This window comes from Phyllostomus hastatus, unplaced genomic scaffold, assembly GCF_019186645.2.
Source record: "Phyllostomus hastatus isolate PE091 unplaced genomic scaffold, TTU_PhHast_1.1 phas_contig_210, whole genome shotgun sequence".
Classification (NCBI taxonomy): Eukaryota; Metazoa; Chordata; class Mammalia; order Chiroptera; family Phyllostomidae; genus Phyllostomus; species Phyllostomus hastatus.
The window spans coordinates 36,182,283-36,196,413 of record NW_025333737.1 but is presented as its reverse complement, the minus strand read 5'-3'; the positions used below and the strand labels follow the sequence as shown (position 1 = coordinate 36,196,413).

Here is a 14,131-nt window from a genome sequence, read left to right as displayed (position 1 = left end):
AACTGGGCTGCCTGGCGTCACCCCAGACCGAAGTACTGGTGTTCTCAGGGGCCGGGGCGGCAGGAGGGTCTGGGGGCAGACGACCGGCCTTCGATCCCAGACCTCGGCGGGCGCTGGCCGCGGGCCTGGGGGCCGGCCTCCCCTCCCCGCGCCTCGGCTTCCCCGCCTGCAGGACGGGCCGGAGGCTGTCTACCCAGCTGGCGACATGCGCTGCAGGCACCCTGAGCACAGTGCCCGAGACACACACACAGACACACACTCAAAAGATGACCTCATCGTCACTGTTAATGAATTAGTTTTCAGTAGCATTATTGCTACTCGCACGCACCAGCCACCACGCCAGCCCTGCGGGGCTGGGATCAGTGAGCAGGAATGAATGGCGTGGCCGCCTGCGCTGACGCATCTAACAAAGCGTGCGCTCCGACCAGGGCCCCCCGCACCCGGCACGGGGCGGCGGGGGCACTGCCGCCCCAAGGGAGACCACCAGCACTTCCGACGCCCCCCCCACCCAGCCGAGGGGACTCAGAGAGCTGGGGGCCAGCAGCGGAGGGTGAGGGGGTTGAGGGGGGGGAGGCGGGAGGGCGAGAGGCCGTGTCCCAGGTCTAGAGGGAACTGTCAGGGCCCAGGGAGCTCAGGACCCTGGGCCCCACAGACCCGCCCGCCCCGGGATCTCCAAGCCCGGTGCCGGCTCACTGGGGCCAGGGCAGAGCCGCTCTGTAACGTGTGATGTGTCGGGGCCACGAGGTCAAAACCCACCTCAGACGACGTGGAGCGAAGGACAAGGGAGGCATTAACGCGGGACTCGCGGCTGGCCCGTGTCCCAGGCTGGAGGGAAAGCCGCACTCAAACGCGGGAAAGAGACCCAGGCGTGGTGGGGCCCCCTGGTCCTCGAGAGAAGGAGGGCGACCCCGGGACACCCTGGGAAGGAGCATCGGCCTTGCAGACCCAGCACTAGGAGGGCACGGCCGCCCGCAGCCCAATGGAGGAGCCCTCTTCCGGGCACATTGCCTGGCGCCCTCCCTGCCCCCCCAGGCACAGCCCCCCAAGCACAGCCCCCCCAAGCACAGCCCCCCCAGGCACAGCCCCCCCATACAGCCCCCCCAGGCACAGCCCCACTAGGTACAGCAGACAGGAGCTGGCCCACATGTCTTGGCACACGCAGGCCTGTGACACGGGTTGTCCCTGTGCATATATACCTTGGGGACCCAGGTCAGGAGAGAGAAGGGTTCGGTAGGCGTGAAGGCCTTTTATTTTTGCCCCTTTCAACCAGGGGTTTGGGACGGAGCCCGGTGAGGGGCAGGTTGAGAGGGTCCCACGGCCCGGACACACGGAGCAGACCCTCGGGCCCGCTGGGGCTGCTGTGCTGCCGCCCAGGCCCCTGTTCTCACGGGGCCCCAGGGCCCCCCGTCGACACCCATGACCACTGTCCACAGCCCCTCTGGCGTCGCACACGGGCCCCCGGACACCCGAACCCGAGGAGGGGGCAGGGCAGGAAGCAGCCCGTCCGTCCCTAGGGGAGGGTGACACAGATACGCACACACACCAGATTGCTCCGCAGCAACAATGAGAGGGGCCGGGCAGTCCTTCCTGTCCTCGACAGGTCCCCACTGTCCCCGAGGGGGCCCGCTGGGAGCAGGCCCTGAGACACCCCTGCACACACTTCCACTCCCACTGGCAAGAGCTCGTCCCCAGCCTTTTTCTTGAAACTCGTGAGGCAGCCCCTCAGGAGCCGCCTCTCCCCACCTGCCCCTCCCCCTCCGGGGGGCCCAGGATGCCTGGCGGGGCCCCAGCACGCACCCCCTTCACCCCTCCTTCGGTGGCAGCCAGTTCGCTCACAGAAGCTGTGAAGGGCTGGCTCAAAGTCAAGGGTTTCAGGTGGGGAGTGAAATTCCACGCTTATCTGCAGAGGAACCCGAGATAAGGAGATAAGCCTCCTCCCGCCTCCACGCTCTGCCCTTGGCCTTTGCTCCCCGGGGAGGTGGTGCGCACCAGGGGGGGCGGAGACAGACCCTCCCTGGGGATGCCCCGAATTCCCAGCCCCCAGTGCAGGCCCACCTGTTCCCCGCCCCCCACCCCCACCCCCACGGCTGGCAGACGATGGGGCCGTGGATTCCAGGAACTGCAACCCGCTCACCCACAAAGTGAGGATTCTTTCGCCGCACGCACGAAGGAGCTCCTCCTGCAACAGACTAGACACGCAGTGGGTTGGGGTTCAGCACCGTCTCGGGCCTGGAAGCCGGGGCTCCTGGCCCCTTCTCTGCCACCCGCCCCGACCTGCCTGCCTCTCCGCCAGGCGGAGGGCTTGCTTCCAGCCCACCAGCCCTCGTGAGAAGCCGTGGCCTCATGCAAAGAGCCAACCAGAAGCGGGGGCTGCTGGCTCTGGCGCAGCAGCACCCGTGGCCTCTGTCCGGGTTCAGGCTGGGGTTGGGGTCGGGGCCCAGCGTCATGGCCAGGAGCTGGCGGAGGCCGGGAGCTGGCGGAGACCGGGAGCTGGCGGAGGCTGGGGCAGCGCCGCGTCCTGGGCGAGGGCTCTGTGCATGGAGGGAAGGAGAGTGGGCTGCACACCCCCCTCCAGCTCTTCCTGCGTCTCGGGCGAGTCCCGAGTCTCTCCTGCAGGACGCAGGCTCGCGAGAATCCTTAGGGAGCATCTAACTCTGTCCGAGGGGCAGGGACTGCCCCCAACTCCGCTGGGGGTGCCCACAGCCCAGTGAGGAGCAGGCTCTGGTTCCCGCCCACGGGTCGGGGAGCAGACAGCAGGTGCAGCACCACCGGGTGGCCAAGTCCGACACCTGACGCCAGTGCTGAGCGAGGACCCACAGAGCCCCTTCCTCGGACGGTCACCAGCCGGGCACCTGGACTCCGGGTCCCCCTGACACACGAGACTGTCAGTTAAACCTGCATTTCAGATAAACGACGGGTGCAGTTCAAGGGCGAGGACACCCCTCCGTTCCTCGGCCCTCCCAGGCCAGCAGAAGGGCGGAGGTCTGCAGGCCGAGGTTCCCGGGGTGGGGGGTCCCGTCTGCAGGTGTAGAGCTGGGTTCAGCCAACGGGAGGCTCCGTAGGAGACAAAGGTGGGGGCGGCGGGGCAGGGGCAGAACCAGCCGGCCCTTTCCCGCTCTCCCCGCCTTGGAAGGTTCCACCGGCAGCGAGTCCTGTCTCTTCCATCCCTGCGGCTCCTCCCACCCCGGCAGGCTCACCGGAGCCCGGGCTCCCATCACGTGACTCTGGTCCTTGGACTCCAGGAACGGGACTCCCCCCTCTGACCCTCTGACCCGGTGGGACTGGCTTCCCGCCCCTCCCCACCCCAGGCTGCCTCCTGGATGCCCAGGGGCCCGGAGCCCCAGGGCCCTCGGCTGGAAGGCGGCCTCTCAAGGAGCTGAGAGGAAGGGCCCTAGCTAGCCACACGGTCAAATGGTCCAACATTTTTGCAACATCTGCAAAAGGGAAATATTCTCACTGCAATCAGTTAGGATCACTACTCTGCTCTGAGCTCCCCCAGACCAGGTGCCCCAGCTAAGGGGCAGTCGAGTGGGAAAGGGACTCCGTTGGGTGACATTTGTGTCATTCACGGTCACTTCCGTGCAGTCACATGACTGCCGGCCACCTCAGTGTGGAAGTCCAGGAATGACACTCTGTCCCCCCACGGATCCGAATCTGTCTACTGCGCAGACTCAGAAGGGGTCAGACGTGAACTTGTCCTGAAAAACGAGGGCAGTGCGGGGGGTGGGGCGGGGGATGGGGAGCAAGGTTTGAAATGGGTGGGGCCAGAAGCTGCGCCACGGGAAACTGTCCCCGTCTGTTATGTACTTTTTTTTTAAAGATTTTATTTATTTATTTCTAGAGAGGGAAGGGAGGGAGAAAGAGAGAGAGAAACATCAATGTGTGGTCACTGGGGGCCGTGGCCTGCAACCCAGGTATGTGCCCTGACTGGGAATCGAACCTGCGAACCTGCAGCCCACGTTCAATCCACTGAGCTACGCCAGCCAGGGCTTGTTCTGTTCTTTACAGACATAAAGCTGTAAGCCGAGAATCCAATTCTCTTCCACGCTGACCACAAACACAAAGTATCTCTGGTCAGAAACGACGGCAATGATGCGTCGCATGCGGCTACAATCGCCCCATGCTTTTCTGCGCCTTTCTCGATGGGAATCCCACAGTTTATCAGGATGCTCGTGCCTGTGGGGCAGACAGCCCCACGCTCCCACACGCCCCGTCGGAAGTCACACTCTTTCAAGCGCCCCAACTACCAAAAATAGAAAATAAATGTTGATCAACCAGAAAGATGAATTAACGTTCCGTTGTCCCAAAAGAAAATGATCTTAGAACGCCACAGGATGGAGAAGCGACCAAAGAGCCTGCAGCCGGAAGTGCAGGGGAAGAGTGACTTTGCAGGTAGGATGGTGGTTGATTATTAAAAAACGGTATTTTTCTGGACTGGGTGATGCTTATGATATTGGGCTCCTGTTCAAAAGGGTAATTTGGCCTTGGCCAGTGCGGCTCAGCGGGCTGAGCATCGTCCCCCACGCTGAAAGGTCACAGGTTCAATTCCCCGTCAGGGAACGCGCCTGAGCTGTGGGTTCAGTTCCTGGACAGGGCGGGTATGAGAGGCAACCGACCGACGTTTCTCTCTCACGTCCGTGTGTCTCTCCCTCCCTCCTCCTCTCTCTAAAACCAGTAAGCATGTCCTTGGGTGAGGATTAAAAAAAAAAAGTATAATTCGCTGTTATGCCTTTTCTCATCCAGAACAAGCAATCCGGCTCACACCTGTAAAGAGTCGCATGAGCCCCCTCCCTGGCTCTGCCCCTGGGCCTCCTCCGGGTTCCCGTCCGCTGGGTGACACCTCCCCCAACGTAGGTCCTGAGCTCTGAACCCTCCAGTGGGGTTTCCCAGGCGGACCCGACCCACGCTCCACGAATAAGCCCCACCCGTGAGGAGGATGAGCAGCCTCTCAGGGGAAGGGCCATGGGCCCGCAGGCCCGTGGGCGATGGGGAGCCACGGAGAGCCATGGGGGGCTGCTGACTGCAGCAGAAAGGAGCGGGAGGCCGTGAGCCGGGGACGGTGGGGGGAGGAAAGGCTGCGTCCGTCTGGGACGGCCCCGGTCACCGAGGCCGACGAGGTGCGTCACTCAGCCTTTAGGTGGCTGTGGGGTTACAGCACAAACATGTGCCGCAGGGAGAGAGGCAGGGGGGTCAGGGACGGAGGGCAGAGAGGCCCCGGGGGGCTGACTGGGAAGATGGCAAGAGAAAGCAGAGGGCGACCACGGGGGGCGGGGGGTGCTGACACGCAGCACCGCCGACAGGCCTGTGGGGCCTGCGGGTTCCAGAGGAACCCACCCAGGCAGCAGGACCCGTGATCACCACCTGCAGAGGTGGCCGGTCCCCGGGGGCCACCAGGGGATCCGTGCCGGCCCCGTGAAGGAAGCAGAGACTCCTCCTAGGGGACATCTAGGGGCCAAGGAAGAGACGGAGGGCAGGAGGGGCTGGGCAGGGCGCCAGGCCCTGCATGCCTGTCGGAGAGAGGAGCCGCAGGCTGGGGGCCGGGGGCTGATGTTTCCAAGGACCGGGACGCCCTGGGACATCTCCGTGGCGAGGAGCGGCGGGCGAACTGGGCAAATGGCACGTTCTGTTCATTAAACCGCTTCCGAAAACGCCGTAGCAGAACGCTCGGCTGGGCTTGGGGGCGGTTCCAGGGGCGCAGGGAAAGGCCATGGCCGTGAGCACTGTTTCATTGGATTAGTGACCTGGAGACAGGACCAGGGCCCAGGCAGCCCGTGCCCCGCCCCGGAGGGCACGGCTGTCGTCACACCGGCCGCCCAGCAGCCTCCACTCGGGGTCACGGGGCCACAGCACCCAGGAAGAAGGCCAAGGTCGAGCAGGCCGGTCAAGAGCGCCGGTAAGAGGTCAGAGAAGTAAATTAAGGAACAGCCACTCGGAACATGAGTCGCAGACCTCCGTGTGCGGACAGGGGCCGGGGGAGGCTGCCAGCCGCCCAAGAACCTCAGGGCGGGGGGTGGGTGGTTTCCCCCTCGATGTCCTGCTCAGGCCGCTGGGCTGTGAGCCACGAACCAGACGGACAGCAAGAGTAAAGGCAAATGGGGTGGAAGAGGCGCACAGTGTATTTTGGGAAGCTTTCCTTAAAAAAAAACCAAAGTAAAGCAAAAGATCTGGCAGCGGAAGTGCCCACCCCCAGCTACCAGCCTGGCACCAGCGTCCGGGGTGACGCACTCTCCCCCGAGCGGAGGGTTGGCCACACCTGGGGCCCCCGGCGCCCGGGGCAGCTGGACGCCCACACTGAGAAGGAACCCACCACCTCCGCTGCTGCAGCCCACGCTGCTGCCACCGCCGGGTGCCGTTGGTGATGACTGGAGCCCTGGGCACCGGTGGGTGCCCTCTGCCACCCGGTGTCCCCATGGTGTCTGCCCTGGGTCATCTCTGCACAAGGACCCCAGCCCTACCCCCCACCAAACACATGCGGCGCTGCGCCCACAGGACCGTCCCCCAAGTCCCTCCGGGTTGACCAGCCCGGGGCCCGGGAGACGCCAGGGTTTGGATTTAACCCACTTCCCTGCGGTTCGGGTTACAGGAGAGCTATTCCCCCGCTGGGAGCCGGGGGCTGGGAGCCGGGATCTGATCCTGGTGGAAATGGGGGGGCCCAGTCCACGGGGAGGCCACGAGAGCCCCAGGACGCAGGTCGGATGCGCCTGACGGACAAGCCCAGAGGCGGCCGGCCAGCTCGCCTCCGCCCAGCCCTTCCCGGTAACCCCACTCGCCACGAGCCACCTTGAACCTGGGCAGACACTCACAGCTACAAGCACTCCGGCAGCTGCCCCAACATGCCTGGCCCGGCCAGGACAAGTGGTCCCGCTGCGGCTGCCAAGGCCAGCCCCCTGGCTCCCAGGTGCAGCCTTGGGGTGGGGCCCAGGGGGTCCCAGCCACAGCCCAGGCTCCCCTGCCCACCTCTCAGGCTGGCGGGGGAGGAGCAAGGCCTCTCCAGAAGCCAGGAAGAGGGCAATGCCACCCCCCGCCCCCACCACCCATCATGGGGGAAAGAACAGCTCCATGGGGTGAGCGAGACAGCGGCCTTCCTGGCCCTTGTCCCCCCACCCAGCACTTCGAGGGGCCCTTGGGGAGCTGGGCCCACATAGGCTGGTCGGAGGGGCCATGCGCCCCTCCTCTTCCCCAAAGCCAAGGGCTGCTGGAGGCCTCAGGCCAGCGACCCCGGGAGGATGACCGGGGACTTGCATGGCTGCCGCACAGGCCGGCAGCCGGGCCCCCTGCAAACCCATCGGCTTACTCTGCCCGTCGCCGCCGCCGCCCCTTCTCCTGTCCCGGAGGAGGCTCCCGGCGGTCACGCCTCGGGGAACCAGGTCAGATGAGGCCCAGAACAAAGCCCGGCTGTTGCGCAGCTTCCAAGAGGCCACCGGCAGCAGGACGCCCAGGGGGAGCCGCCCCTGTGCCGGCCACGGCTCGATGCCCCCTTCACCCCGACTGCAAACAGACCCGGGCCCTGGGCGGGGCCAGAGATAAGGCGGAGAGGAGCGGGGCTGGGAACGGAGCCACGCTCAGCCCCGCGGGCCCAAGGCCGCGCCGTCCTCCTGGGCTGGGCTGGGCTGTGCTGTGCTGACGGCAGCCAGGTGCAGGAAGAGGCCCGGCGCCTGGCCGGCCCCCGGCTCCGCAGGGCTGCTGTGGCTAAGTCCGTGGGCCCCAGGGTCCCAGGCCTGACCCTGGTACCCTCCCCGCTCCCCGGGGCCCTGTGCCTGGCAGGACAGACTCCCTTCCGTCTGTGCTTCTGGGCCAGCCGCCCTCTGGCAGCCAAGGTCGCTCCAGCAGACCCAGTCCCGGCAGGGCGGGGGCTGTGACCCCGCGTGCCCCGTGGTGGTCCCCAGAGAGCTTCGACTCACCGCTTGTACCCACGGATGCCTCGTAAATCCCCCGGCCGCGCCTAGACCGCGGGCGTTCCAAAGCCATCGCTCCGACAAGCAGAGGCAGAGGAACCCGGGCCTGTCGCCTCCTTCCCCGCCCAAATGCTCTCGCTCCTCAAGGCCCAGGGCCTCTCTCCGCAGCCCTCCCCTCCCCTGAGGCCACTCACCAGACCCACCCAGGAACGGGCGCTCCTCGGGCCCCGGGCTGGGCCCTGCACGCTGCCCTGCGTGCTGAACCTTCCCTATCAAGTACATCTTAAGCAAACGGCAGGGCCCATGCAACGCTGCCCGTCGGCAAACAGCAGGAAGCAAAGTCCAGCCCCAGGGTCCCACCCGCGGGCGTCTGGCAGAGCAGGGAGACAGTCGGCGGGAGAAGGGAAGTGCCTCTTCCTGCTACCGGGGTCCCTGGTCCTCGGGGGAGATGTCCTTGAACTTGCACCTGGACATGCATGCCACACCACTGCTCCTGAGTGGCCATCCCATGTCCCCTCTGCACCGGCGCTGGCTTGCACACACAGGGGGTTCTGGGGAGAATGTGGGGTGCCTCAGACGCAGGTACACGGTAAGGTGCTGGCACCCGGCTCTCGGACCCCCTCTGGGCAGGCTGGGGAGGGCTGGCGGGCAGGTGGCTGCGGTCTGGGGTGAGCGGGGGGTCCTGAGAGTGCCTCCCAGCTCTGCACCGGGCTGGGGAGAAGGAGAGGACAGGCTCCCGGCCCCGGGCTCAGCCAGCTCTCCCGGAATCGGAGGGGGGCAGCTCAGGGGTCCGTAAGGGCGCGTGGCCCTGGGCATGAGTCCGGTAGAGCCCAGACTGGCTGCACGAGGTGGCTCTTCCTCTCCACCCAGGTCCCCTGCATCAGCCGGAGCAAGCAGGCTCGGACATGCGAGGACAAGAGGCAGCGCGGAGGGGCGTGGGTGGGGGCGGAGAGGGGGGCAGAGAAGAGGAAGCAGCCCTGCCTCCACACCCTGGGGGGGCCGGCTCACTGGGGAAGTTCCTCTGCCTTCCCAGAAGTCAGCGCCTGCAGCGCTGGTGTGGGGGGTGGGGGAGCATCATCCTTGTCGCCCGGGTGCAGCCTCCGGCCCTGCCCTGGCCCCTGGAGGGGTCACGCCAGCACAGAGCCCTGTGACCTTTGGTAGGCCAGGTACCCCTTTGATAGGCCAGGCACCCCTCTGGGAATCTCCTGAAAGCCACAAAAGATCTCAGAGTAATTCTCTTGTGCACACACAGACCCACCCACCCCCTTCTCTGCGGCTCTCCGGCCCCAGTTAAGCGCCCGCCCCCCGCCCCAGTGCCACCAGGGACTCCCAGGGGAGTCAGAGACACCAAAGGGCAAGCTTTGCGTGACCCAGCACACGTGACGCGAAGCCCCAAACCGAGAACGCCCGAGAACCAGAGGGGCGGGGCCTGCGGCCTGCTCCCGCCCCAAGGAGCCGGGGAGAGGCCAGCCACACTCCTGGCCCCCAAACAGGCTCGGGTGCGGGAAGGGCGCCAGCGGCTCCCGGGCATCCTGGCCAAAGGGGGCGGCACGGGGCCCCCACATCCTTCCGGCCGCTGCTGAGGGTGAGGACAACGGCAGCCACCGAGTTGTGGAGCCGGCCTTCCTCAGCCTCCTGTGAACCGGCCCATCTGATCTCCACAGCGTGCCAGCGTGGTCCCTTACCAGCTGAGACAGATGCACGAGACAGACGCCTCGCCCCACAGCCAGGAGGTGCGCGCCTAAAACCGAACCCCAGGAGCCCCCCACGACCTGGGCCGCACGGCCCGCTGACGGCCACTACCAGCTCTTCCCAGTGGGAGCCACAGGCGGGGGCGGGGGGGGACGGTCCAGGAAAAGCCTGCCCTGGCGTCCTGCGCCCACCCGGGCCTTTGCTTTGTCCCCACTTGGGAAGATTCTTTTTATTCCCCCCCCCACTCAAAATGTCTCACTCCTCAAGGCCCAGTCCAACCCTGCCTCCCCCCAAACCGCCCCTCCGGCCCACGCCCCTGCTGCCCAGGCGGGGGAAGGGGTGGGAAGGTTAGGAGCTGCGGCCTCATGGGCGTTCCCCGAGAGCAAGGACCACGCCGTGGCCCTGGCTGCACGTGGCCATCACCCAGCGTGTGTTCAGGGAGCGTGCACAGGCCCAAGGCACCGGGCGTCCCCCCGGCCAAAGACACTTTTTACACGTCCCCCTTTGCAGAGACGCATGGGCGCCCGCACCAGCTCGGTGGGGACCTTACAATTACGCACGCGGCTCATTTTCCAGCCCGTAACTAGGTCCGGAAGCCGTGATCCCACCCGCCCCGGCGAAAAACAAAAGCCCTCCCGGCTGTCCTTGGATTCCCGGCGCAGGGTTGCCACGCCGTTCGCCACTTTCCGTCACTCCATGGTGCGGACCCTCGGCAGGGGCCCGTCCACCCTTGGACGGGGACGGGGGCACCGAGAGAACTGGAGCGCACTCAGGAGGGGGCCAGGAGGCCCTCCAGCCTGAGCCCCCAGGGCTGTGGGGACCCGGTGGGGACCCGGCATTCCGCGGCCCTGTGCCAGGAGGGGGACAGACTGGAAGCCGGCCAAGCCCTGCGTGCTCTCATCCCCCAGGGCCTCGCCCTTTCAGAAAACACAGGAGCTGGTGCGGACTCGGCCCAGAAACGCCACTTCCGCCCACTGCAGAAAGCCCCCTGTGTGTGTGTGCGTGTTTTCCACCTGGGGGAGGGAGCAGGCACAGAGGAGAGGAGACATCAAGCCTACTCCCGAGGTCCTCTGGCATCTCAAAGTTCCCCCCCCCCAGGGAAGGGCCAAGAACCTACGACCTTCGGGTGGGGTGGGACCACCCCCCAGCAGTAGGGGAAGTGCAGGGAGCCCGGGGCAGGGGCAAACGGCCATCGCAGGCCCATGGCCACACGCACAGTGATGCCCACAGCCATCTCAAGTATCTGCAGCATGCTGGGGAGGGGGGAGGCCAAGCGCCGAACCCCAGCCTGTGCCACCGGGAAGCCCCGTCCTCCCACCCCCCAGCGCCACACCGGCACACCCCCCCCCCCCGTGTCTGAGCTGGAGCCGCCGCGCTCAGGGGTCTGAAGGGCCACGCTGTTTGCGGCAAGGGGCGAAGTCGAAATTCGAAGCTGCTGACCCAGAAAGGTATTTCAGAAGTTCTGAGAAGCCCTCTCTGAGACCAGGTATTCCTTATCACTGGCTGCGGGTCCAGAATGTGGAAAGCTGGAGATGAGACACAGCCCAAAGGCAGGAGGAAGGCCCAGACGGCCTCCGAAACTCCAGCCAGGTCCCACGATTCTGTCCTCTTATCCATAAGAACAAACTCATGGGTCCCTGGCGGAAAACGTACTGTCCGAATAGATCACGGAGAGCAACTTCAAGTCTGCAGGGTGGGCAGGGAAGGAGGTGCTGTTTGCTATTTGATGACTGAGGACAGGACAAAGGGTCCTGGATCCTCAGAGGAGAACCACAGGCTGTCGAGGCGGTGGCCTCAGTTTGCCCGTCTGTGAAATGGAACTTTGGCGTACCCAAGGGGGGAGAGGCTTACAAAGGACCCTGAGCGCATCTTGAGAGGGGGTCAGGCCTCTCCCACCCGCGTGAGGCCACACCTACGCCAGCCTCCAAGGATGGCGTCTTGGGACCCAAAGGATGACCGAGTGGTGGAGCCTGGTGTGGCAGGGCAGTCCCATTTGGAGAATTTCCGGTGTCCCACTGGGTGCGGGAGTAAGTTCGCCCTAATTGAGGGCGCTGTGGCCCACGCCTCCAAGCTGCAGGCTGAACCCAAGAAAATCTTCCACTCAGCCGCCCGCTACACATACACACACACACACACACACACACACACACACACACACGGGGACCCAAGTACCCCGACCTGCAGCGCCTGGAAAGTCAGCAATTCCAGCGAGAGTGCAGGGGCGGGGAGGGGGAGGGGCAGCCCCCACGGCGACCCCCACCGCGCCCCACTGAGCGCGCAGGGCTGACAGAGAGCAGCAGGGGACCCTCGGCCAAGATTAGAAGCAGGGGTCCGGCCGGGGAGAGGTCAAACAGGGCTCGGGCGCCCGGACTTCTCCCGCACTGGAGCCAAGGGGAGCGCCAAGTCCGTCGAGGGGTGCAATGCCTGGGGGCCCCTCGAACTCCCCGGGATGGAGGCTGCGTCAACTGGCCGGGCGCGAAAGCCTCCCGCGCCGAAGCCTGCGCTGGGAGGATCCGGGACCCGCTCGGCTCCCGGGGCACCTCGACTGCCGCGACCGCCGCGGCTCAGGTAGGAAGGGCTCGTCCTGGCACACCGCCCCCTCCGCCCCCGGGACGCAGCGCCCACCTGAGTACTTCTTCATGGTGCCTCCGCGGCCGCCGCTCCCAGGAAAGTGCGCGGCGAGGCCGCAGGGCGCGGGCTCCCAGGTCGCTAATCCCCCGCGGCAGTGGGAGGGCGGGGCACTCGGGGGCGGGGCGGGGGCGGCCTGGCCCCGCCCCCAGGCCCCGCCAAGGCCCCGCCCCGCGGAGGTGCGCGCGGAGCCCCCAGCGCCCGGCTGCGCCGCCCCTGGCGGGCCCGCGGGACGGCGCACGGCCCGGGATGGGGCGCGTCCCCGGCGCGTTGCACTGCGCTCGCCCGGGCTCAGCCGGGCTCGTCCGCGCCGTCCCTGCGCTGCAGCAGGACGCAGGTTGCACGAACGTGGGGGTGTGGCCGTGTTGCCCAGCGCGCCGGCTCATCCCCCAGGTGCCAATGGCTCGTTCCAGGGCGTCGCTGCCACTTTCCCTGCGGAGTTGCGGCAGGGCGGGGCCCGCCATGTGGCAACAGGAGGAGGGGCGAGCGCAAGAAACAGCCGCGGGGCTAGGCGGTGGCGCAGCGGGCACAGCCCGGGGGGTCGGAGCCTGGCGCCGGCTTAGCGGCAGGGCAGGGCAGGGCAGGGCAGGACGCGGCAGGCCAGGCACCTTGCCTGCCCCGCTACCTTTCCGGTAATCAAAAGCGCAGACTGCATCAACTCCTCTGGTGAACTCACCTATGAAATGGGTGCGTGGGACCAGGCGGTAATTTACGTTCCACCTGAGAAGCACGGTGCACCTCTCCGTGCCCTTACTGTGCGCGGGCCAGGCCTCCGCACAGAAGAGCAGAGCGCAGGGCCCCCGCGTCTTTCCGACGCGGATAACGTGGACGCGGAGGGAGTGTGCGTTCCCAGGCAAAACTTGTGCAGAATTATTCTACTCTGGCATCTGCTCACAGCAAGTTCCCGTAGTAAATGGGGCTTTTATGCACAGACAGAACGTGATGAAAGTGGTGTCAGAGTTTTACTGGGGCGATGCCAAAACGCGGTCTTCAAGAAAGAGTGAGCAGGAAGCCCCGGCTGGCGTAGCTCAGTGGACTGAGCACGGGCTGTGAACCAAAGTGTCCCAGGTTCGATTCCCAGTCAGGGCACATGCCTGGGTTGCAGGCCACGGCCCCCAGCAACCGCACATTGATGTTTCTCTATCTCTCTCTTTCTCCCTCCCTTCCCTCTCTGAAAATAAATAAATAAAATCTTAAAAAAAAAAAAAAAAGAAAGAAAGAGAGCGGGGATTTGCCCGTAGCTACGGTGACGGGGAGGCCTGGCTGAGCCTCGCAGGCGCGCTGTGTGACGGAGCGTGCCAGGGGTGCACACGGGTGGGGGCGCTCCCAGGCTCGCCAGCCAAGGCCCCGGGTGAGGACGGCTGGGGAGGTGACGTGGGAAGCCGCGTACACTCTCAGCAGGGCCGCAACACCGCCTGCCCCCGCCTGCCATTCCCAATAGCACCCGGGACACCGACCGCAGGGCTAACAGCTCCAGAAACTCTGCCATGTCCCCTCTCCCTCCCGTGCCCTGCCACAGCCCCTGCAGAGAGGGCGGCCTGCCCCACGACCTTCCCCCCGCCCCTGGCCAGAGCTGACTGGACCAGAGTGGGTGCAGACCCCACCTGGGGCACCCCCAGCCCTTCATCTGGGGGTCGGAGGCTGAGGGAGGGAAGGGGACGGAGGGAGGAGAGCACCCACCGGCCTGGGGAATTAGGTGAATTGTGAACAGCTGTACTTGGACTCCGGGCTACCCACCCCCACCCCCCGGCTCACGCCCCGCCCCCCGCACACCCCCCCAACTACCACTTGCTGCGGCACGTGCAAATTCTGCTCTGACCAAGCCACAGGCTTAGCTGCGCCCGAATCTGGCCAGTAGCATGAGGACACGTCCCTGACGCCGAGGCCTGCGGTTCCCAAATCCAGCTGCCTTTCGA

General features: G+C 66.0%; 1 protein-coding gene across 4 annotated transcripts in view; it reads right to left on the bottom strand.

Moving 5' to 3' along the window:
* SEPTIN9 (septin 9) overlaps window positions 1-12,317 on the bottom strand; it is a 129,500-nt gene extending 117,183 nt beyond the window's left edge. The window contains exon 1 of one of the 4 annotated variants that reach the window (XM_045835766.1): window positions 12,213-12,317. In XM_045835766.1, coding sequence (XP_045691722.1) covers window positions 12,213-12,228 — 16 coding nt within the window. In that variant the 5' untranslated portion in view covers window positions 12,229-12,317. Of the gene's footprint in view, window positions 1-7,901; window positions 8,048-8,089; window positions 8,213-12,212 lie in introns of those variants that run through there. The other 3 variants (XM_045835763.1, XM_045835764.1, XM_045835765.1) reach the window with 3 other exon arrangements.
* Between the last annotated feature and the right edge of the window lie 1,814 nt (window positions 12,318-14,131).